The 23,944-nt window shown below is 35.3% G+C and overlaps 1 protein-coding gene across 1 annotated transcript in view; it reads right to left on the bottom strand.

The window, feature by feature from the left end:
* SMCHD1 (structural maintenance of chromosomes flexible hinge domain containing 1) overlaps nucleotides 1-23,944 on the bottom strand; it is a 168,606-nt gene that overhangs the window by 38,210 nt on the left and 106,452 nt on the right. Inside the window, exons 26-34 of the mRNA XM_080684014.1 lie at nucleotides 21,584-21,732; nucleotides 20,627-20,715; nucleotides 18,782-18,900; nucleotides 14,105-14,272; nucleotides 12,964-13,089; nucleotides 10,358-10,437; nucleotides 9,709-9,866; nucleotides 7,646-7,761; nucleotides 6,590-6,654 (exon numbers count right to left, since the gene is read on the bottom strand). Coding sequence (XP_080540140.1) covers nucleotides 6,590-6,654; nucleotides 7,646-7,761; nucleotides 9,709-9,866; nucleotides 10,358-10,437; nucleotides 12,964-13,089; nucleotides 14,105-14,272; nucleotides 18,782-18,900; nucleotides 20,627-20,715; nucleotides 21,584-21,732 — 1,070 coding nt within the window. The remainder of the gene's footprint in view (nucleotides 1-6,589; nucleotides 6,655-7,645; nucleotides 7,762-9,708; nucleotides 9,867-10,357; nucleotides 10,438-12,963; nucleotides 13,090-14,104; nucleotides 14,273-18,781; nucleotides 18,901-20,626; nucleotides 20,716-21,583; nucleotides 21,733-23,944) is intronic.

The raw sequence follows: 23,944 nt of genomic DNA on the forward strand, positions 1-23,944 counted from the left end.
CAAAAAGCGCGGAATTATACATTCATTATACTAGTATGTGAAGAGAATTTTGCTTTAATTCTACATAATAAATTTCTAACACAAAGTTTTATATTTCAAAATTACAGGCTATCCTGCTGATATTTTTATGTTGTTTTTATATTTTAAATACTTAACTTTACAAGGCATTTACTGTGATTTAATTATCAATAAAGAATTTAGTGCCTACTAAGAGGTACACTTATTAGCCTGTTTTGATCACACTTAATTACACTGAAAATATAAATGGCATTCTATGGTATACTTTGCTTGGCATGTACAATATGGGTTATGATCTCTACAATAATGTTTGCATGTCATTTATAATCTAAAAATACTGGCATAATGTAGCAAAGGAAACAAAGGCTTTGAATACATACTAGGTGTACCAGTTAATAATGCGGATTTTTTTCAATAGATGGAGTTACACATATGTTGATATATATGTGATTTGATATGTATGCTATTTTGTTGTATTGACAGCAAGCTCCAAAACTTCATATGTCAAATTTGCTGAAGGTGTTAACATCATAGATATTTTTATGTTTAAAAATGTCGAATTTGGTGCCAAAAAAAGAGCATTTGCAGGAAGTTTTAATTCATTGCTTTATTTTGAAGAAAAGTGCTGCCGAAAGTTACTGTACACTTTGAGAAGCTTATGGTGAACATGCTCCATCTCAAGATACTTGTGAACACTGGTTTAAAAGCTTTAAAAGTGACGATTTCGATGTGAAAGACAGAGATCGTCCAGGTCAACCGAAAAAGTTTGAAGACCAACAATTACAAGCATTATTGGATGAAGGTGCATGTCAAATTCAAAAACAACTTGCAGAAAGATTAAACATTGCTCAGCAAACAATTTCCGATAGTTTACAAGCAATGGGAAAGATTTTAAAGGAAGGAAAAGGGGTGCCACATCAACTGAACAGAAAGACAAGTGGAAAACCAAAAAGTCATCAGTAAAATGTTGCTTCAACGGCACAAAAGAAAGTCTTTTTTGCATCGACCTGTGGCTGGCGATGAAAAGTGGATTTATTTTGAGAATTCCAAATGCACAAAATCATGTGTTGATCGAGGTCAACCATCAACATCGACTGCAAGGCCAAATTGCTTCGGAAAGAAGACAATTCTCTGCGTTTGGTGGGATCAGGAAGGTGTGGTGTATTATGAGCTTCTAAAACCAGGTGAAAAGGTTAATACTGATCACTACCGACAACAAGTAATCAATTTGAATCACACTTTGATCGTGAAATGACCAGAATGTGCCAGAAGACACGGCAAAGTAATTTTGCTTCATGATGACGCGCCATCACACACTTTCAAACCAGTTAAAGACACGAGAAAAGATCTTGCCTGGGAAGTATTAACCCACCCGCTGTATTCACCAGACCTTGCTCCTTCAGATTACCGCTTGTTCCCATCAATGGCACATGCACTTTCTGAGCAGCACTTCAAAACATCCGGAGAAGTGCAAAATTGGGTCTCTGAATGGTTTGCCTCAAAACAAGAAAAGTTCTATCACAAATTACCTGAAAGATGGGGGAAATGTGTAGCTAGCAATGGACATTATTTTGAATAAAGCACTTTTGATGTTTCTCTTGAAATTATAGTGTTTTCTTTGATTACAAAATCTGCCATTATTAACCGGTACACTTAGTAATTACCAAAACACAAACTTTTGAATCTATGATCTTACTGTTTATTTTTGATCCTACTATTCTTTTTTTTCTTTTTTAAGTGTTTTTGTTATTTTCTACTCATTAAGTTGGTAGTTATACATTCTTACTATTCTCTAAGTTTTTTTGTGTGTTTTTTTAGATTACAACATGCATATTTGACATACCAATGGGTAATTACAATTTGCATTTTATAACTTCTTGGACAATGCATGAATCTTTTTGTTTGTTTCAAGGGAGAGAGGAAGGGAGACAGAGAGAGAGAAAACATTGATGTGAGAGAGAAACATTGATCGGTTGCCTCCTGCAAGCGCCCCAACCAGGGATCAAACCAGAACCATGGTATGTGCCCTGCCACCTTTTGGTGTATGGGACAATGCTCCAACCGAGCCACACCAGCAAGGGCGACAGTGCATGAAATTTAGAAGGCTTAAACTCCATTTTCCCTCTCCCACTTAACATACATGCTTTTGTTGTTTTGTATGTTAAACCTATCAAGGCATTATTTTATATAGTCAGTGGTCATTTCGATTTACTAACTTATTTATCCTTTCTGTTAACCTTCAACTCTGCTTCCATCTGGGGTCATTTTCTATCTGGGGAACTTCCTTTATTATTTTCTTCTAGTGTACTTTTGCTGGTGATGAGTTATCTAATTTTTGCCTAAAAATATTTTTTTCTACTCTCATATTTAAAGGATATTTTTCCTGGATGCGGTATTTTAGGTTGGCAGTTTCATTCTTGCCATCATTCACTACCCCATTATTCCTATTGAGAAGTTACCTGACAGTCTTGTTGTTGTTATCTTAAAAAGTAATCATTTCCTCCTCTTTGGTTTTGAGTTTTGTTTTCAGAAGTTTTACTGTGACATGCCTGTGTGTAGATGTCTTTTTATTTATCCTGCTTAGTTTTCATTTTGTGGTCTTTGTTCAATTCTGAAAAATTGTAAACTGTTATTTCATCATATATGCATCTGCCTCCCTTTTCCTCCTCCTTCTGGCAACTCTTAATTACATGCACATTAGTCCTTCTCCCAGTATTCTCTGTCTCTTACCCTCCTTGCCATTCTTTTGTTTCTCTTCATTCTCGATATTTTCTTCTGAACTACCTTCAATTAACTAATCTCTATTCAGTGGTATCTAATTTGCTATTAAATCCATCTTTGATTTATTAGTTTGTTTGGTATTTTCATTTTTTTCCTTCAAGTTTAGTTCTCTGTTGGGTTTCTCAATCTTCTGTATGTGCTTGTATGTGTTTTTAACCCCTGAGTAGTAACCAAAGTCTGTCTGGAGTTTCTCTGGATTTGTTTTATTTGTTCCTGTTGGTTTTCATTCTAGTTTTTTGGCCTCTTCATGTATCTGGTATTTCTTTTCTGTGGTTTGTGTTTTGCTTTTATCATACATTTTATTTATGGATATTTATAGAAATAATGTGAAGTCTCAGGTGATATCTTTCTCTAGATAGGGTTTCTGTTCATTTGCTTCTGTTCATTGTTTGGCCCACTAGCAGTCTATTATCATTTCAGTACAGTTTCAGAAGTTGAAATGATTCAAAGCTGGGTTGCTTTTCCATTGGAAGCCTGTCTGCTTTAGGTCCACCTCTGTTTCTTAGGTCCACTGCTCCCAAGAGTAAAGCAGCCTTAAATATGAAACTCACCTCTTAGGATTTCTATGCTATTTTTTCATCCTGCTGAGTTATTTTTCACTTTTTACTTGTTATCTCTAAAACATTTTTAAGCAAATGTCTTTAAATATAGTTATATTCATCAGGAAGGGTAGATCTGCCATTTGGAAGCAATATTCTGTTTTATTCTTACTGTAACTTTATTAGGTATTTTTCTCTTAAGTCATCTTAGAGGAAGATTAAATAATTTTTTCCAGGGTACATATATGTTATAGTGCTGGGATTTCAATTCACATACTACGGTAGGTGTACCGGTTAATAATGGCAGATTTTGTAATCAAAGAAAACACTATAATTTCAAGAGAAACATCAAAAATGCTTTATTCAAAGTAATGTCCATTGCTAGCTACACATTTCCCCCATCTTTCAGGTAATTTGTGATAGAACTTTTCTTGTTTTGAGGCAAACCATTCAGAGACCCAATTTTGCACTTCTCCGGATGTTTTGAAGTGCTGCTCAGAAAGTGCATGTGCCATTGATGGGAACAAGCGGTAATCTGAAGGAGCAAGGTCTGGTGAATACAGCGGGTGGGTTAATACTTCCCAGGCAAGATCTTTTCTCGTGTCTTTAACTGGTTTGAAAGTGTGTGATGGCGCGTCATCATGAAGCAAAATTACTTTGCCGTGTCTTCTGGCACATTCTGGTCATTTCACGATCAAAGTGTGATTCAAATTGATTACTTGTTGTCGGTAGTGATCAGTATTAACCTTTTCACCTGGTTTTAGAAGCTCATAATACACCACACCTTCCTGATCCCACCAAACGCAGAGAATTGTCTTCTTTCCGAAGCAATTTGGCCTTGCAGTCGATGTTGATGGTTGACCTCGATCAACCCATGATTTTGTGCATTTGGAATTCTCAAAATAAATCCACTTTTCATCGCCAGCCACAGGTCGATGCAAAAAAGACTTTCTTTTGTGCCGTTGAAGCAACATTTTACTGATGACTTTTTGGTTTTCCACTTGTCTTTCTGTTCAGTTGATGTGGCACCCCTTTTCCTTCCTTTAAAATCTTTCCCATTGCTTGTAAACTATCGGAAATTGTTTGCTGAGCAATGTTTAATCTTTCTGCAAGTTGTTTTTGAATTTGACATGCACCTTCATCCAATAATGCTTGTAATTGTTGGTCTTTAAACTTTTTCGGTTGACCTGGACGTTCTCTGTCTTTCACATCGAAATCGTCACTTTTAAAGCTTTTAAACCAGTGTTCACAAGTATCTTGAGATGGAGCATGTTCACCATAAGCTTCTCAAAGTGTACAGTAACTTTCGGCAGCACTTTTCTTCAAAATAAAGCAATGAATTAAAACTTCCTGCAAATGCTCTTTTTTTGGCACCAAATTCGACATTTTTAAACATAAAAATATCTATGATGTTAACACCTTCAGCAAATTTGACATATGAAGTTTTGGAGCTTGCTGTCAATACAACAAAATAGCATACATATCAGATCACATATATATCAACATATGTGTAACTCCATCTATTGAAAAAAAATCCGCATTATTAACTGGTACACCTAGTACATGTAATCTCTAAACTTTTCAGTTAAAAGACATTATTTTAAAAAACAAGTATAATGTCAGACTCTTAAAATAGAGATACGAAAGTAATGAACAAAAGATATTTTATGCAAACACTATCACAATTCCTAAGATGGCTTTTACATGTCAATCATAAAGTTGCTGTAGTATTACCAAAGTAGATCTCAAGACAAAAACATTACTAGAGAAAAAAGACAAATACTTTGTAATGATAGCTGATTCAATATGCCAGGAATATATAATCTAAGTCTATATGTAAATAAGAAAGCCTTAAAATATATAAGCAATGATAGAATAGAACTAAGAAGGAAAATAGAGGAATCCACACTCATACTCACTGCTATAAAACACAGACAAAAAAAAATTATAGCAAATTTTGAACTAATTAACATAAAAACATTGTGCTTCAAATGCAGTATACATTATTTTGTAGTACACATGGAATATTTACAAAAGGGGCACATATTACAATAACTATCAATTAATTTCAAAGAATTGAAATTATATGGAGTAGGTTCTCTGACCAAAGTGCAATTAAGCTAGAAATCAATAAAAAAAAAAAAATAAGAAAATTGCACATTTACAAATTAAACACTATATTTCTGAATAAACTTTGGTAGAAGATGAAATCACAATGAAAATTAGAAAATACCTTTATCAAATAATAAAAACACAATATAAAAAGATTTGTGACTGCTCCTAAAATTATTCATGTATATACATAAATAGTAGTATGACACTATTAAACAAGACCTTCCTATAGAATAAATCAAGAATTAGGGACCACTTCGTCCAGTTATTTTTGTGAGGCATACATGACCTAGACATCAAACTTGAAAAAGAATATGTAAGAAAGAAAATGCATTAATGTAGATGGAAAAATCCCAAACAAAGTATTAGCAAAACAAATCCACCGAATCCTAAAAGTGACAATACATTATGATAAAATCAAGTGTATTCCAGTAGACAGTAACATGAAGACAGGAAATAAAGATCTCAATAAAGGTAAATACAGAAGCAATTATAAATGTCAGCATTATTTTAACAATGGTTTGTAACTGCATTTTTTAGTTTCTACATGACTTAAGGACTAATACTTTTAAAGAAACAAGATAATTATCTAATTTTCTATACTATCTTTTAGTGATATAATGCTTTTTGCTTTGTGCCACTGTCCTTTATTTTAAAATCTAAAAAAAAAATTATCATTAAAAATAGATAAACAAAACTTTAGACATAGCCTACTCAAAATTAATTTTTCATATTTCAAAATAGAGGTCCAGAATGCAGAAGCAATATCTCAAAGTAATATGTACTTTAACAGTAAAAAACTAGTCCAGCCTTTTTTTTTTTAACTTTCTAAGATCATAACTTTAAGATTATAGAAATCTCCTATAGAGTAAGATATTATAAAGTACTCTGACAACATAGTGTGATTCTTCTTCTGATGGCTTTGGTAATTCTGAAAACATATATATCACAACAATCTTTCACCAAATCATTTTACAAAGCTTACAAACAGTTAAAACACATATTCTGAAAAAACTTATTGGCAAAAAAATAATTTTTTTTTATTCAATCACAAATTATTTTTCTCTAGTTGGGCAGGCTAAGGCTGATTAACTATGAAACAAAGTATGCATAAAAATATGAAATGACTTGAAAAATACCTGAAGTAGAAGCAGCCATCTTCCTTGTCATTACCTTTTATTTTATTACAACTAAATGTTTCTGCCTAGAGAGAGAAGAAAGAAGGGGACAGGGGAGAGAGAAATCACAAACATTTAACATAGTATACTTAGGATGAAAAGTTACTAGTATATCACCTTTACTGAATGTGAATTCAAATCACATCTGAATTTATAAATACACAGACACATACCTGTATGTATATATCTTTACTATGTATGTAAGACACAATATGAGATTAGCCACAGTGGAAAGACATTATTAAAGGGCACATAGATCTCTCGGTTGGTGATACAGTTTAAGGTAATACATGCTTGATGGGACTGATGGTGTCAATTAAGGAGGTTAATTTCCTTAACAGATAATTACAATGAATCATAAATCATGAAAGGCATTGTTAAATTGGGACCTTCTGATATAGTATAAGGTATGGTAGCCAATAGCCACATCCGGTTACTGAGCACTTGAAATATGGTGGTGCAAACTGAGATGTGGTGTAAGCATAAAATACAAACCAAATTCAAAGACTTGGTAAGATAATTTTCGATATAATAGGTTAAAACTACATTAACCTTAATCTTACTATTTTTTTTTTTACACTTTAATGTCGCTACTAGAAATATGAAATATCATGCGTGACATATTTCCATTGGACTATGCTGCTTTAAATCCTCAAACTGTTCTTAACACTCTATCCCCCTTCTCTAACAAGTAAGTCTATCAATCATATCTCTCTACTATTTCATTTTCTATATTATCTTAGTGATATTATGCTTTTTACTTTGTACCACTGTCCTTTAGACAAGATAATTTTATTGTGTAAAGTATCTGAAAGTTTTAGAACTATCACAATATAGGCTGCCCTTTTTCAGTAACAGTTTTGAAATATTCTGATATATTTTTAAATCCCAAGTGAAGTAGTGGGTTAATTCCTAGTTCTTCAGTATATACATATTGCATTTTTACTTAAATTACATTTAATTTTAAGATCAATGTAAGAACTATTTATAACTTCTAAAATGCTTCCCAAGACTCACATTTGCTGGTGGTCGGTTCCCATTGTTAGAGTGCTTCCACATTTTCATGGTAATACGTGCTGGGTTAATATTTTTAATGATGCTATCATCTTCAGAAATAACAGTAATCATAAAATCTGTCAGGAACATTAAAAAATTAATTTTCTTTCTAGTTCAACTAATGAATTTGGCTAAATAATTGCACAGCAGGTCCTCAAATAACATTGTTTGGTTCAAACGTTGTTTATTATAATAATGTCACAGTAACTTAAATCTGGTTTATATAAATTAGCCTATAGTAAAATTAGTTTTGTTATATGTCGTTTCATTTAAAGTCACAGAACCTATCAACGATGTTAACTGAAGACTTACTATACAGGCATACCTTGGAGATATTGTAGATTTGGTTCTGGACCACTACAATGAAGCAAGTTACCATACATTTTTTTTTCTTTCCCAAATGCATATAAAGTTATGTTTGCACTATACTGTAGTTTAAGTATGCAATAGCATTATATCTAAAAAAACAATGTACATACTTTTAATTAACCTGTTGGAAAAATGCTGCTTACAGACTTGCTCAACACAGGGTTGCCAAAACCTTCAATTTGTAAAAAAGCAGCATCTCAGAGGCTCAATAAAACAAGGTATGCCTGTATGTCAAAGCATACAACTTGTTTAAATGTTAATAAAATCTGATGAAAATAACACTATTCTTTAATCAGCATTCTCCAAGCATTTGTCTATAAAACTTATTAATCATGACAGACAACTCTGGTGCTAAGTCTTTCCCAGAAATCTATACATACATCTTTGCTATTAACAGTCCCTTGTCTTATTTTCACAGACTGCCATGCTGTAAGTTTTATCATGTAAGACCAAAAAGGTTAGACTGTGGATATTCAGCAACCAGAAATTTGGGCAGCTGGTCATAAATCCATATGCTTTGTGAATTCTAAGAATACAATGTTTCTTTTCTTTTTTTTTTTTTAATGTATTTTATTGATTTTTTTACAGAGAGGAAGGGAGAGGGAGAGAGAGTCAGAAACATCAATGAGAGAGAAACATCAATCAGCTGCCTCCTGCACACCCCCTACTGGGGATGTGCCCGCAACCAAGGTATATGCCCTTGACTGGAATCGAACCTGGGACCCTTGAGTCGACAGGTCGATGCTCTATCCACTGAGTCAAACCGGCTAGGGCTGTTTATTTTCTTTTATGGTTTTTAATAGCATACAGCAGCTAAATTATTATTACACATAATAGTCCCCTTATGTTTATCATCTGTAACATTCATTTGACATCTGTTCCTTTTTTAGTCACAGAAAATAGGTCTTATCTCCCCAAACATTTAAAACACTCGAGTATAAAGACAATGTCTTTATGTAACATAAGTAGTTAAAAGAAGCAGACCAAAAAAATTAGATTAAAAAATTAACAATTTTTAATAATTATATCTATGTACAGGAATTCATCCCTTCAAGAAAATAAGTCTTCAAGAAAATAACCTGTATGAAGCAAATACTATTTCCTATTGACTTTGCACCTGCTAGATTACACTTAAATTATTTGCTTACTTGATTGTCTCCTACATTAGACTGAACTCATTGAAAACTGTCATATTCATTATTGGAACTAAGAGCCAAGTATAGTGCCTGGACATAGGACGTATTTAGTAAATGTTTGTTGTTCTGAAGTATCTTTAATCATAAATTCTGATTGATGTATTTCCTTCCAAATTAACTTAAACAATCTGGTTTTATTTTGTTAATAGTGCAATACATTTAGTAGAGCCCTGACAGTTCTTGCCATTTAGCAGTTTATATTTCTTTTGCAAACTGAATTACCCAAGGCTATCAGTTTATGTATGAACTTTCAGTTTGTTATGTACCATTAAAGGAATGCAGGATACAGAGGTGAAAGAAGACATATAGCTAAGTCAAATGTACTTTCTTTGTCATTTAAAAGGCTATTACATACTTGCTTTCTTTATCATGCAAAGTACCTAGAATAGATACTTTATTCCACTAATGTGAAAGGCAAATTATCATTACAAATTTATTTTAAAACTGTGAATTACTCACCAGTGAAAATACCCCCTGCTAAAAATAAAGTATCTTTGTCATATTTAACATTGAGACGAACGGGTTTTTCAGGGTCTGGAAGAATCATTAACTTAATTATAGGTCCTTCTATGGTATTCCTGTTATGGATGGCTTTCACCTGTATAGTATGTTTTCCTCTAAAAAGGAAAAAAACGGGGGAGAGGGTTTAAATTACATTAGTTATAATCTAAAAATTCTGAGAATTTATACATAGTTTAACTCATTTAGGAAACTACTCTTGCTCATTCTATCACCTAACACTAAACAGAAGGCTAGTTTATTACTCTTTTCTTTTTAATTCCTCACCAGAGGATATTTTTTCTATTGATTTTAGAAGAGAGTTGAGGGAGGGAGGGAAGTAGGGAAGGAGAGAGAAATATCGATGTGAGAGAGACACATTGATAGGTTGCCTCCCGCAGGTGCCCCAACAGAGGCCAGGGATCAAACCTGCAACCCAGGTATACTAGTATGCCACTGACCAGGAGTTGAACCTGCGACCCTGCAGTGGTTGGGCCGACACTCTAACCATTGCTCACTGGCCAGGACAGTTTATTACTCTTAACTTCAGCAAATAATAAGAAAAAACAGTCTGTATAATACTAATATCCAGTAAACTCTCAGTTCTTACCTAGGAGCATAAACACTGAACACTCCCAAATTAGCCCTGCCCCTTTCATCTGTTTTATACTGTTGGTTTGAAGGAGTGAGCTAAAAATAAAACAAAATAAAATAATTAGAAAATTCTAGAGATCAAATTCAATTTCTCTATTAGTAATTAAAAAGTTATAGTTGCACACACTTCTAAAACCTACAAACTTTCTAATTTCACAAATACTGTATATTCCAAAATTGGGGTTCTGGGGGATGGCATGGGAGAAATAAACATAAATACACACACACACACACACAATTCAAGGCATCATAATACTATGTCCATCATTACTTCATCTTTTTTTCTCCCTCACCCAAGGATATCCTTTTTTTCATTGATTTCAGAGGGAGGAAAGAAGGGAAAGAGGAAGGGAGGGAGGGGGAGAGAGACACTGATGCAAGAAACATCAAAAGGCTGCCTCCTATATTTGCCCTGACTGGAGATGGAACCCAAAACCTGGGTATGAGCCCTAACCGGGAATTGAACGCACCATCTTTTGGTGTATAGGACAATGTTCCAAACAACTAAGCTACACCAGCCAAGGCTCATTGTTATCTTTATGTCTATCAAATGTGCTTCTAAATCTTTGTTGCAATACTACCTTCATAGTGATAACCAAGCTTCCACTTTCAGGTGATTAAGAATCAGTTGCCACAGTTCCTAATCATTGGTTAGAAAAGTCTGTCAGCATTTTTATCTAGTAACTAGAGTCATATTCTTATTTGGGATAGAAAATAATCAGTTTTACCCTCTTAGAAACAAACATTAAGAACAAAAGTGAGCCCTAGCTGGCTTGGCTCAGTGGATAGAGCATCAGCCTGTGGGCTGAAAGGTCCCAGGTTTGATTCCCGGTCAAGGGCACATGCCTGGGTTGTGGGCTTGATCCCCAGTGTGGGGCATGCAGAAGGCAGCCAATCAATGATCCTCTCTCATCATTGATGTTTCTATCTCTCTCCCTTTCCCTTCCTCTTTGAAATCAATAAAAATATATATATATTTTTTTTTTTTTTTAAAAAAAGAACAAAAGTGAATTTGTAAAGTGATAGCAGAAAATCACACTCCTAAACCCTAATACTTATTTCTGCTTAAAGATTATATAACTATAGTAGATGAAGAAAAAAACACACACCAATAGTTGGAGAGGCAAAAATGACAAGTAAGTGAAATGATGGAATAAAGTCCTATATTTGAACCTGTCACATTTACCCTCTGATCCCTTGTCTTTCAACCCATTTTTCTCAAAATAGGCCCTAAATCCTTGTTGCTAAGCCAGAGAAACAAGTCTATTTCTGGTTGTATAGCAGCAATATCATCTTTTTGACAGATTACTTTAACCCTGATTAATTTACTATGAAAACAAGCCCATGTGGATTCTCGGCACTTTAAAATCCTGTATGTCTTTTTCTTTTTAATCCTCACCCGAGAATATGTTTATTGATTTTACAGAGAGAGGAAAGGAGGGGGGGGGGGGGGGGAGAGAGAGAGAGAGAGAGAGAGAGAGAGAGAGAGAGAGAGAGAGAGAGAGAGAGAGAGAGAAACACCGATGTGAGAAACATTGATCTGTTGTTTCCTGTCGCCCCAACTGGGGACCGAATCCTCAACCTAGGCATGTGCCCTGACCAGGAATCAAAACGGCAACCTTTTTGCATAGGGGATGACACTCCAACTAACTGAATCACCAGCCATGGCTCTCTTGTATGTTTTTTAAGATCAACTTATTAGGTCCTGGTAAATCCCTATTGGGATTCTTACTGAACTAATAGATTAATTTCAAGAGAACTGTGTATTTACATATTATCAACTGTTTTCATTCACTAAAATTCAAGTCTGGCTGAATATTACCTCAGGAACTCTCTCTGTGTTGCCTGGTAACAACCTTGCGGGAGCAAATTAATTCCCTTCAACCAATAGGAGGGATTGTGTCAAAACACAACTTTGTAAGAATCTGGCAACTTCTTGCTTTTCCCCTCATAGAAGGGCCTCCAACTTTGCACCAAGCATTCAAAGTCCCTAGCAGATCCTAAGCAGTTGGTTATCCCAATACTTCGGTAAGAATACTTAATATCTGACTTCCTAATATCCAGCACTATCTGCCCCCAAATATTACAAGGCCATGTACCTGCCTGGCCCATAACCTAGAACAGCCCAGGGTAGTTTTAGCAGTTATGCCTAGGCCCTGGTAAGTACCTATCACGACTTTTTTTGCTTATCCTCAGCTTGTAAGTTTCCCCAATAATACCTGTTACTTAACTCATACTGCGGGTCATTATATCTGCCCTTCAGTCACACCTTGTCAGTGTTATCTATTCATCCTAATCCAAAATCCAAATATTAGTATTATACAATAAATACTCAAACAGTCATAATTGAAGAACACTGCCCCTTCTTACAGTACTTGTAAGATATAAACTTTACTTCCATAAAATAATTATGAAAAATCTTTAAGTTGATTTAAACTAAGCAATTATAGACGTTATATTATGTAAGACTACATTTAAAACAATGTGACACCTAAAGACATTATTATAAGAATGAAATTGAGAATTTTAAGCGAAAATTATTTAAGGACATTTAAAACTTACCTTTAAATTGTTAGCTTTTATGATATTTATTTTAACCTGAGGTACAGGTGCTGGATTATCCCACTGATCACAAAGTTGAACAATGAGAGGATGCTGTAATTCTTTTCCATTAATCACTGGAACAGACTGATACACATATAAATATTTTAAGAAGCATTAAATATGTGTCAAACAATATTAATTATTTGTATACTAGTACTTATAAAATCATCATATAGTCTATCTCTGTTCTACTCACAAATGGCTTCTTTCATCAATTAAAATAAAATTTTGAAAGTCAATTATATTATTACTAATGATCCTCATAGAAATGATTAATAATTCAATAAAAGGTCAGGGTGCATGCAAGAGGCAACCGATCAATGTGTTTCTCGCACATTGATGTTTCTCTCTCTCTCTGCCTCCCCTCTCCCCTCCACTCTCTCTAAAAAAAAATCAATGGAAAAAATTCTCAGGATTAAAAAAAAAGGACAATCTCAAACTAGGGCACAGGCACATAAACTCTTCTTAAATGATCTGCTTCTTTAGAAGTAAATTTCATCTACTACCATGGTCATATGAGTTCATTTTCCCTTAGAAAAAAAATGTAAGCTATCATACCAAAAGGTGCCTTGCTATACCATAAGTAAATGCCAGAATGTAAACATTTCAATATTACAATTCTAAAAATTTAGTAAAAGCTCAACAAAAGTAACAGATTTGACAGGTATTTGCAGAATTAGATTTTAAGATTTAAGTACTTGCACAGGAAGACATATTTAAGTTTTTATGGTTATAATGACTTGATATCTGATAAGTGTTTTAAAACTCCAACAAAAACATTTTTTAAGTCAGTGAGAGAGAATGAAACAAAACTGGCAAAAACCATTAAGAGTTTCATTATACTATTTTCACTTTTATACATGTTTGAAAATATAACGTATTTAGGATTTGAATTATTATGCTGTTTTTTAACAAACAAGGACACAGTAATGAATTAAATAATGAAGTATAAAGAATCGTATTTCTTTGCCCTTTTGCTATTACTGTTCCTGTTATCTGTTACTTTAACAACAAAATATATCTATTTTGATCCACTGACAAGCTGAAAGAAGCCATGTGATATATTAAATTCTTTCAATCAAGGCAGGAAGTTACTTACCTCCTTTAATTCTGGCCAATCTATAAGGAGAAGTTTAGCTGGTGGTCCAGAAATTAGCTGTACTCGAATAAAGTCAGAAAACTCACGCCAAGTAAAACAAAGTTCCTTATTTCCAGGAGGACCTGGAATAAATTTGATGCCTCTTACACTTATACTCTGTGTATTTTCCTAGTGAGGAAAAAAAGTACATTGAGAGATAGGAAAATATGCTTCTGGGTAAAACAATTGCAAATAACTTGCACACATGTCAACATTAGCATACCATGAATTTCATTTCCTTCAGAGGAGAAACTGAATTTCTTTTTTTGTGAAGGAGAGATCTAAAAAGTCTGGCTATGTACTTTTATCTTACTTTGCCTAAATCCTATCTCATTTACACTTACATGGTCTCCTTTCTGTTCCCACACAGCCAAGCAGGTGCTTGCCCAATACCCTTTGCACTTGCTCTTTTCCTCTGTTTGTAACATTCTTTACCAGATATCTACATGGCTTTTCTTTTTTGTTTTTGCATATAGGATATCTTATTCAGAGGGGTCTTCCCTGACCAATCTATATAATGTCACTCTATTCCCTTACCATGATTTATTTTTCTTCTAATCAGTCATGTCTTACCTATTGCATGCTCTCCAAGAAGGATCATATTGCATGATCTCTAAGAAGGTAGGAGCTTTGATTTGTCACTGATTAATCCCTGGTACTTAGAATACCTAACACATCATATTAATGGAAATCAATAAAACTAGCTTGTAATTTTTACAATGTGATTGAATGACATAAACCAGTTCCATACTGGCATGAGTACTGTAGTATTTGGATTTTAATACTGACTCTTAATGATTTCATCATCTTAAATTTCCACTGAGTACAAATTCATCATATTTTAAAAATTAGACTTAAAATTTTATGCTTTGTTTGTAAACAACTGTTTGTAGAATATTTTTTGTAAAAAGACATTGTAAAATAATCCACATTAATCTCCCCAAAACCCCAATGAGCACACAGCCAGTAGGGATTTTTTAATATTTTAAAAACAAATTGAATATTCATTAGTAAAACATATTGAAAGTTAAAAATATGTAAAGTATAACCTAGAATTTCACATTTAATATGTTTTCATTAATTTCAGAGATAGGAAGAAAGGAGAGAGGAATAAAAACATCAATGATGATAGAGAAGCATTGATTGGCTGCCCCCTTAATGTCCCCCTACTGGGGATCGAGCCTACAGTCTGGGCATATAATCTGATGGGGAAATGAATGGTGACCTGGTGACCTCCTGGTTCATAGGTCGATGCTCAAAACTGAGCCACACCTGCTGGGCCAGAATGTCACATTTAATAGTGAAACACCAAAAGCCCTTTTGAAGAGGTGATTTATTTTTTATGTCATGTTGGAAGTTATTCTGATTTTACTTCAAATCTTGAAAATGTAATCTGTTTATGCCTTTGCAAATTGCAGATAAGTACAAATAGAATTCAAAATAAAATTCTTAAAGGCACTCTGTTAAGGTCTAATGTTGAATTTATCAGAGGAATGTACTTCAGAAGAGCAGGACATTTCATGTAGATGCAGAAATGGAACGATTTTAAGAAACAATGATATATTAAAACTATTTTTTATTTAAAAAACACAAAAAGCTCTTTTATCTCTGCAGAGACTGGGGATAGATTCCTGTTGTTTGAAAGTGAGTCAAGACAGTACATATCAGTTGTAAAATGACTGTTGGAAGAAAGAAAGTCTACTTGGCTGGCAAATATTAAGCTATGAAAGAAGAAAGGTGGGAGATTATGCTGTGGAGGAATACTACTGGGTATTTTAGGCCATACTAAGGTGATGGAGTCTAAATTTATAATGAAAAATGATGATAGGTCTGAAAGATGGAATGAGAACTAAAAACTGACAATGAATTTGGTCAGACGGAATAGGACAGAAAAACATGTTGAATGGGGTCTGCCTGGGAATGTGAAAACAGAGAATATATACAATTCTTCCAAGAAGTTAAACTATAAAAAAAAGAGAAATAGGGCAGTAGAGGACCAAGATTCAGAGCCAAAGGAAGTTTTGGAGTGGTAGTGGTTTTTGGGGGTATGTGTGTGGTGTTTTTTTTAAATGAGAGGTATTGCAGCATGTTTCTATGCTGATGGGTATGTAATATAACTAAAGATGTAGGAAGACATTATAATTTAGGAGCAATGAGTGAAAGAGTATATGACTCTGTACATAAAATGGTAAGAAGCAGATTGTATCATGTGATGTATAGAATTTGCTTCCTCTAAGAACAGGAACAAGACAGGGATGCCCGCTTTCACCACTCCTGTTCAGTATAGTACTGGAAGTGCTAGCCACAGCAATCAGACAAGAAAAAGAAATAAAGGGTATCCAAATTTGAAAAGAAGAAGTAAAATTGTCATTATTCGCAGATGACATGATACTGTACATAAAAACCCCGAAAGACTCCATCAAAATATTATTAGACTTAATAAATGAAATGGGCAATGTAGCAGGAGACAAAATTAACAACAAGAAATCTATGGCATTTCTATACACCAAAGTGAACTTACAGAAAGAGAGACTAAGAAAAAAATCCCATTTACCATCGCACCAAAAAAATTAAGATATATAGGAATAAAATTAACTAAGGAGGTAAAAGACCTAAACACGGAAAACTACAGGACACTGAAAAAAGAGATAGAGGAAGATATAAATAGATGGAAGAGCATACTGTGTTCATGGATTGGTAGAATCAACACCATTAAAATGTCCATACTACCCAAAGCAATCTATAAATTCAATGCACTCCCCATTAAAATACCAACAGCATATTTCACAGACCTAAAACAAACTCTCCAAAAATTCATCTGGAATAAAAAAAGAACCCAAATAGCTGCAGTAATCCTGAGAAAAAAAGAGCAACATAGGAGGGATCTCAACACCAGATATCAAGCTGTATTACAAAGCCACTGTTCTCAAAACTGCCTGGTACTGACATAAAAACAGACATACAGACCAATGGAATAGAATAGAGAACCCAGAAAATGACCCAAACCACTATGCTCAATTAATATTTGACAAAGGAGGCATGAACATACAATGGAGTCAAGACATTCTCTTCAATAAATGGTGTTGGGAAAATTGGACAGATACATGCAAAAGAAAAAAATGAAACTAGACCACCAACTTACACCATACACAAAAATAAACTCAAAATGGATAAAGGACTTAAATGTAAGACGGGAAACCATAAAAATAATAGAGGAATCCACAGGCAGCAAAATCTCAGACATATGCTGAAGCAATTTCTTCACTGATACAGCTCCTAGGGCAATAGAAACTAAAGAGAAAATAAACAAATGGGACTACATCAAAATAAAATGCTTCTGCACAGCAAAGGAAACCATCAATAAAACAACAAGAAAGCCCACTGCATGGGAGAACATATTTGCCAATGATATCAACGATAAGGGTTTAATCTCCAACATTTACAGGGAACTCATACAACTTAACAAAAGGAAGATAAACAACCAAATCAAAAAATGGGCAACGGACCTAAATAGATACTTTTCGAAAGAGGACATAAGGAAGGCCAAGAGACATATGAAAACCTGCTCAAAGTCACTAATCATCCGAGAGATGCAAATCAAAATGACAATGAAGTACCATCTCACACCTGTCAGAATGGCTATCATCAACAAATTAACAAATGACAAATGCTGGCGGGGATGTGGAGAAAAAGGAACCCTCGTGCACTACTGGTGGGAATGCAGACTGGTGCAGCCACTGTGGAGAACAGTATGGAGTTTCCTCAAAAAACTAAAAATAGAACTCCCATTTGACCCAGTGATCCCACTTCTAGGAATATATCCCAAGAAACTAGAAACACCAATCAGGAAGGATATATGCACCCCTATGTTCATAGCAGCACAATTCACCATAGCTAAGATTTGGAAACAGCCTAAGTGCCCATCAGCAGATGAGTGGATTAAAAAACTGTGGTACATCTACACAATGGAATACTACGCTGCGGTAAAAAAGAAGGAACTCCTACCATTTGTGACAGCATGGATGGAGCTGGAGAGCATTATGCTAAGTGGAATAAGTCAGTCAGAGAAAGATAAATATCACATGATCTCACTCATTTGCGGTTTATAATGAACAACATAAACTGATGAACAAAAACAGATCTAGAGACAGAGAAGCATTGATCAGATTTTTAAAACTCAGAGGGAAGGTAGGGGAGGGTGGGGGTATGGGGGAGAGATCAACCAAAAGACTTGTATGCATGCATATAAGCATAACCAATGGACAGAGACAGCATGGGGGGTGAGGGCATGTATGGGAGCGGAGTCAGGGGGTATTGGGGGTATGTGGACACATATGTAATACCTTAATCAATAAAAAAATTGGAAAAAAAATAAAGAATTTGCTTCAAAATGATATGATAAGGAGGGAAGTAATGACTTGAAGCTGATTGATGGGAGAATGGGATTTATTTATACTATTTAATCTATATTTTGCATATGTTCAAAAATTTTAATTACAAAAAGGTTTTGTAATTTCTTTTATGACTTTTTTGCTATGAACATTAAAATCAAATTTCTTTTAGTTATTTTAGTTTCTCCCCAATTCGGTCATATGTAAACCAATGGCATTAGCCAACTATAGTGAAAAGCAGCCATACCTGAAAGGTAGTTTTCAACTGTGAGCTATCAAGTCCAATACCAGCAATTCCCAAGGCAGATAAAGAACTTGGTGAAAATGCTTGAATCAGATTTCCATACTGATCTGTAACTATTACAACTAAAAGGAAAGTTTGATTTTAAAGAGTTATCTTTTAATAAAAGATACAAACATCTATAAATAATACACTTATATACTTCAATAAAATTATGCCTAAAAACTCACTCTTTGTACTTGTTTGTATTTTTATAAAAAACTAGTGGCCCGGTGCATGAAATTCATGCACCAGGGGAGGGGGGGGTCCCTCAGCCCAGCCTGCACCTTCTCCAATCTGGGACCCCTTTGGGGATGTCCGACTGCTGGTTTAGGCCCGATAATCAGGCCTAAACTGGCAGTCAGACATCCCTCTCGCAATCCGGGACTGCTGGCTCCTAACCGCTCACCTTCCTGCCTGCCTGCCTGATCACCCCTAACTCTGCCTGCTGGCCTGCTCGCCCCCAACTGCCCACCCCCGCCGGCCTTCTCGCCTAAAACTGCCCGCCCTTGCCGACCTGCTTGCCCTCAACTCCCCCACCGCCGGCCTGATGGCCCCCAACTACACCCATGCCAGCCTTCTTACCCCCAACTGCCCCCTCTTGCTGGCCTGATCACTCCCAACTGCCCCCCCGCCAGCCTGCTTGTTCCCAACTGCACCCCCCACCAGCCTGCTCACCCCCAACTTTCCCCCTGCCAGCCTGATCACCGTCAACTGCCCCCTGCCCCCCGCTGGCCTGCCACCTTCAACTTCCCCCCCCTGCTCGCTCCCTACTGCCTCCCCCTCTTACCGGCCTGCTCACCCCCAACTGGCCCCCCCCGCCGGCATGCTTGCTCCCAAATGCTCCCCCCTGCCAGCCTGCTCACCCCCAACTGCCCCCCCCTGCCGGCCTCATCACCCCCAACTGGCCTGATCACCCCTAACCGCCTCTGCCTTGGCCCCGCCACCATGGCTTTGTTCGGAAGGACGTCCAGAAGGTCTCCCTTTCTAATTAGCATATTACCCTTTTATTAGTATACTTATACTCACTTACCTTATAATCAATCACAACAAAAACATCAAGAATATACATATATACATTTGTATTTATATATTTAAAATGATACTGATGCTAACCAGATTTTTACCATGGAAATTTGAAGAAAATAATTTAGTATTACATATCTAAATCAGCAATTTTCAACCAGTGTGCCCTGACACCCTGGTGTGCCACAAGAATCTGTAAAACCTGTAATACCTGACTATTTAGTCAGGGACACTGACCTCTTTTCCCTTAGATTGGCAAATTAAAAAATGACACTGGCTAACATAACAAAAGCCGTGCAGTGTGAATGTCCTGTCTTAAACCATAAATATATAGATCATATAATAGAGTTGCTTATTAATCAAATTGCATAACAAGGTTGTATATGATTAATTCTTCACACCAGACATACAAGTGTAGGCACCTGATTTTTTAAAAAGTCACTCTGGAGCAAAAAAGGTAGATAATTACCATTAGTTTATGTGTAAAAAGAGAAGAAAAAGGTTGAAAATCACTGTTCTAGATATATGAAAAGTACAGGATACATATTTATTCACTGATATGAGCCAACATTTTTTCCAACAAACTTTTTACCAAATTAACTTCACAGTATGTCAACCTGGGCAAAAATAGTGAAAACACTTCAATCTTTTCTGACAATGGATTTTAAGCCAATAATTATATATAAACCCAAAGCTTTCCTTTCAGATTATGTATGTCAAAACATGAACATAAATACATATTATATAAGTTTTTGTGTTTGTTTTTTTTAAGCTGGACATACTAACCTATTTCCCCTTGAAGCTCTTGGCCCATCTGTACTGTTTTTGCTCCTTTCAACTCACACTTTAGATGTTTAGGTTCATCAGGTAGGGGTCTGAAATTGGTTACCAAGTTAAAACGTTTTAGTCACACCATTCATTGTACAAAAAATTTAAATTAGTTACAATATGCTAAAGATATATGTATCACTCACTTTCTAAAACTCAAATGCAATAATTCCCCTCCAAATAACCCAAGAGTAAATAAAGACAGCTTACAAAGGGAGTACAGAATACTGACAGAAAAAAATTATTTAAATGTTAAATCATAATATCTATGCTGGATTAAAAAGAAATTATAACGAGAACACTGAGAAAGAAAATAAGGTTAAGAATAACCATTAAGAGATCTGGCTATAGTTGGAAAATAGTACATCTGAAAATTTTATGGAGCTATTTAAAGTGTTGGAAATAGTATGAAAATGGGTAGAGGAATTGAAATGAAGGAGGTTGCCAGAAAAGAGATGGCCAAAGAAGTGATAGGTGAATGTGAAAGATAAGATTTTTAATATATTTACCTGCCTTCCCCTTTTCTATAAGTTCTATATATTGGGTCTGGTTGGAGTGAGCTTTGAAACTCATCAATAACCAAGGAATATTTCCTTCTGAACAATACACTGACTAATTAGCTTGTATATTTCGTATTTTTCGTGTCTTTCATTTTGCAGGTGTTTCACTGTTGCTTGCACTAGGAAGACTTTCCTTTACTGAAAGTTCTGGTTCTTACAGATACTAGAGGGCCAATTAATTAAGCCCAGGGCTATAATGATGTTAAAAACGAATCACTATCTCCAGTAAGGTTTTATTCCAAAGACAACCTACCATATTTCCTACGTTATAAAGAACTTTCACATGAGTGCTTTTGAAAAAAGTATTTTTATTGCTGAATTTTGAAATGCCTTCACGTGTAATATGTCCACAAACCTTACTGTAAATGCACTTTCCAAAGACACATGATCATCTTGAAATGAAACCTGGCAATAGCGCATATCTTTTACAGATGTTGGTACTTGTACATCAGGAAGCAGACCCTGCAGCAAGTGTTCTTTGTTAATCTCAGGAGTCCAGTTAACCTAAGAGAAAAATTACATAATTAACAATAATAAAAAGTTTAGTCTAATATCCTCCTTCTGCCAACTAACTGTCTTACTAAGTGAAGACTTTTAAAGTTAAATTATAACCCAGGCTTTCTCCCTCTGAGGAAAAAGAAGTCCCCCTTATGACCAGAATGATGGTGGGTCATATATTATTATGATAAAAAAGTATCTTCTATGTTGTTTTTGCTGTTAATGTTGCCATATCTTTCAATGCAATAAAATAAAAATTCTTAGGTTATTTCTTTAGAGTTTTGCTATAAGATTCTCACTGTGATAATTATGGCTTAAAAATAATATTCAGATCAAATTACATGATCAATTCTTAAGAGGTAATTTTTACTTTTTAAAAAGAATCTTATTAATATGGACTTTGAAGAGATTTTGAGTGGACCTTTGTTCAGCAAACACAGAAATTATGCCCACCGATGGTAATTACCTCTGGCCACCTTTTGGCTTAAATACATTCTTTTGCTAAATCTTTATTTTTTTTAATATATATTTTTGTTGATTTCAGAGAGTAAGGGAGAGGGAGAGAGAGATAGAAACATCAATGATGAGAAAGAATCATTGATCGGCTGCATCTTGCATGCCCCCTACTGAGGATGGAACCCACAACCGAGGCATATGCCCTTGACCAGAATTGAACCCATGACCCTTCAGTTCACAGGCCGACACTCTATCCACTGAGCCAAGCCGGCTAGAGTTAAATCTTTACTGTTGAAAGTATTACATATGTCCCCTTATTCCCCTCATTGACCTCTTCTAGCTTTAATTCATTCTTGAATGCTTTTAGCTCTAATTTAATTTTGCACCTCTTGCATCCCATGTTTTAATTTGTTACTAGATCCATATTTTAAAGTTGATTACTCCACTCTATCCTACTTTTAAACTTCCAATCCTTTCTATTTAAGAACTGTTTTTAGATCAACTTTGTTGTGATTCTTAAATAACTGGTATTCTAATATTTTCATCCCAGGTTATGCTGCTCTAATTGGCTTAGTCACCTTTTAATCTTTTTAAACCATGTTCATTCTCATTTAGTCTTTATTATACTTTTTTTTCTCTCTGAATAATGGAAGAAGTAGGAGTTACACAAAAAGCTGTGTTATCCCTTCAATGAATTCCTAGTTTGGGTTGACTTTCCTCAATATTGAAGAATTCGATAAAGACCATAAAAACCACTTTAAAGATTATACATTTAATTTTTTAAAATAACAGTATTTAATATCTTGTATTATCAACGAAGAGGTGCATGTTTTAAAATCTCTGGAACCCAAGAAATATAAAACTACCAGATTTGAGACAAAAATGTGTCAAATGTAGGCCACAGCTCTGAGAATGGCAAAAAGAAAGGTACATACAGGAAGAGGCTCTCCAGTCAATTCTTCCTCACCTCAATATGAAAAAGAATGTGGAACCAGTTTAGAAGCCAGGTTCCTTGGCACCACTTTTAAACCACTCACCCAACTCTGCTGATATAGGTAAAAATGACTTGTGTCTCCCTTTCGGGATTATTTCTCTTCTCTCATTAATGAGGGAAAACATAAACTGGCTGGAGCAGGGATTATTCCAAATAAAAATTTTAAAATAAGGTCAGTTAAAACCCTAGTTAAACAACTCTTTTAAAATATCAGTTATTATTTTTGGAAACACAAGATGACTATAGGGGAGAGAAACCAAGATGGCGGCATAGGTAAAAACCTAAACTGCTGCCTCGCACAACAATTTCAAAACTACAACTAAAAGACAAAACGGACATCATCCAGAACCACAGGAAGGCTGTCTGACTGGAAATTCTATAACTAGAAGGAAAGAGAAAAGCACACCGAGACTGAGAGGAGCTGCAGGAGGCAGAGGTACTGAGACGCACACGCGCAGAGGACTGGCAACCAAGTGCGTGGCTAGCTTTCTAAAGCGGGAGGGAGACAAAAGCTCTGGACTGCGCTGAATTCCAGTTCCGGGCGAGACTCTGGGGACCCAGACTCATATGGGGTGAAACTGGACTGTCAGGAAAGAGAAAAGCACACTGAGACTCAGAGGAACTGCGGAAGGCAGAGGTATCAAGGCGCGCGTGCGGAGAGGGCGGGCAACTGAGTATGCGGCTGGCTTTCTCAATCGGGAGGGAGACAAAAGCTCCCAATTGCACTGAACTCCAGTTCCGGGCGAGACTCTGGGGACCCAGACTCAT

The sequence above is a fragment of the Plecotus auritus genome (assembly GCF_963455305.1).
Source record: "Plecotus auritus genome assembly, chromosome: 8".
Classification (NCBI taxonomy): domain Eukaryota; kingdom Metazoa; phylum Chordata; class Mammalia; order Chiroptera; family Vespertilionidae; genus Plecotus; species Plecotus auritus.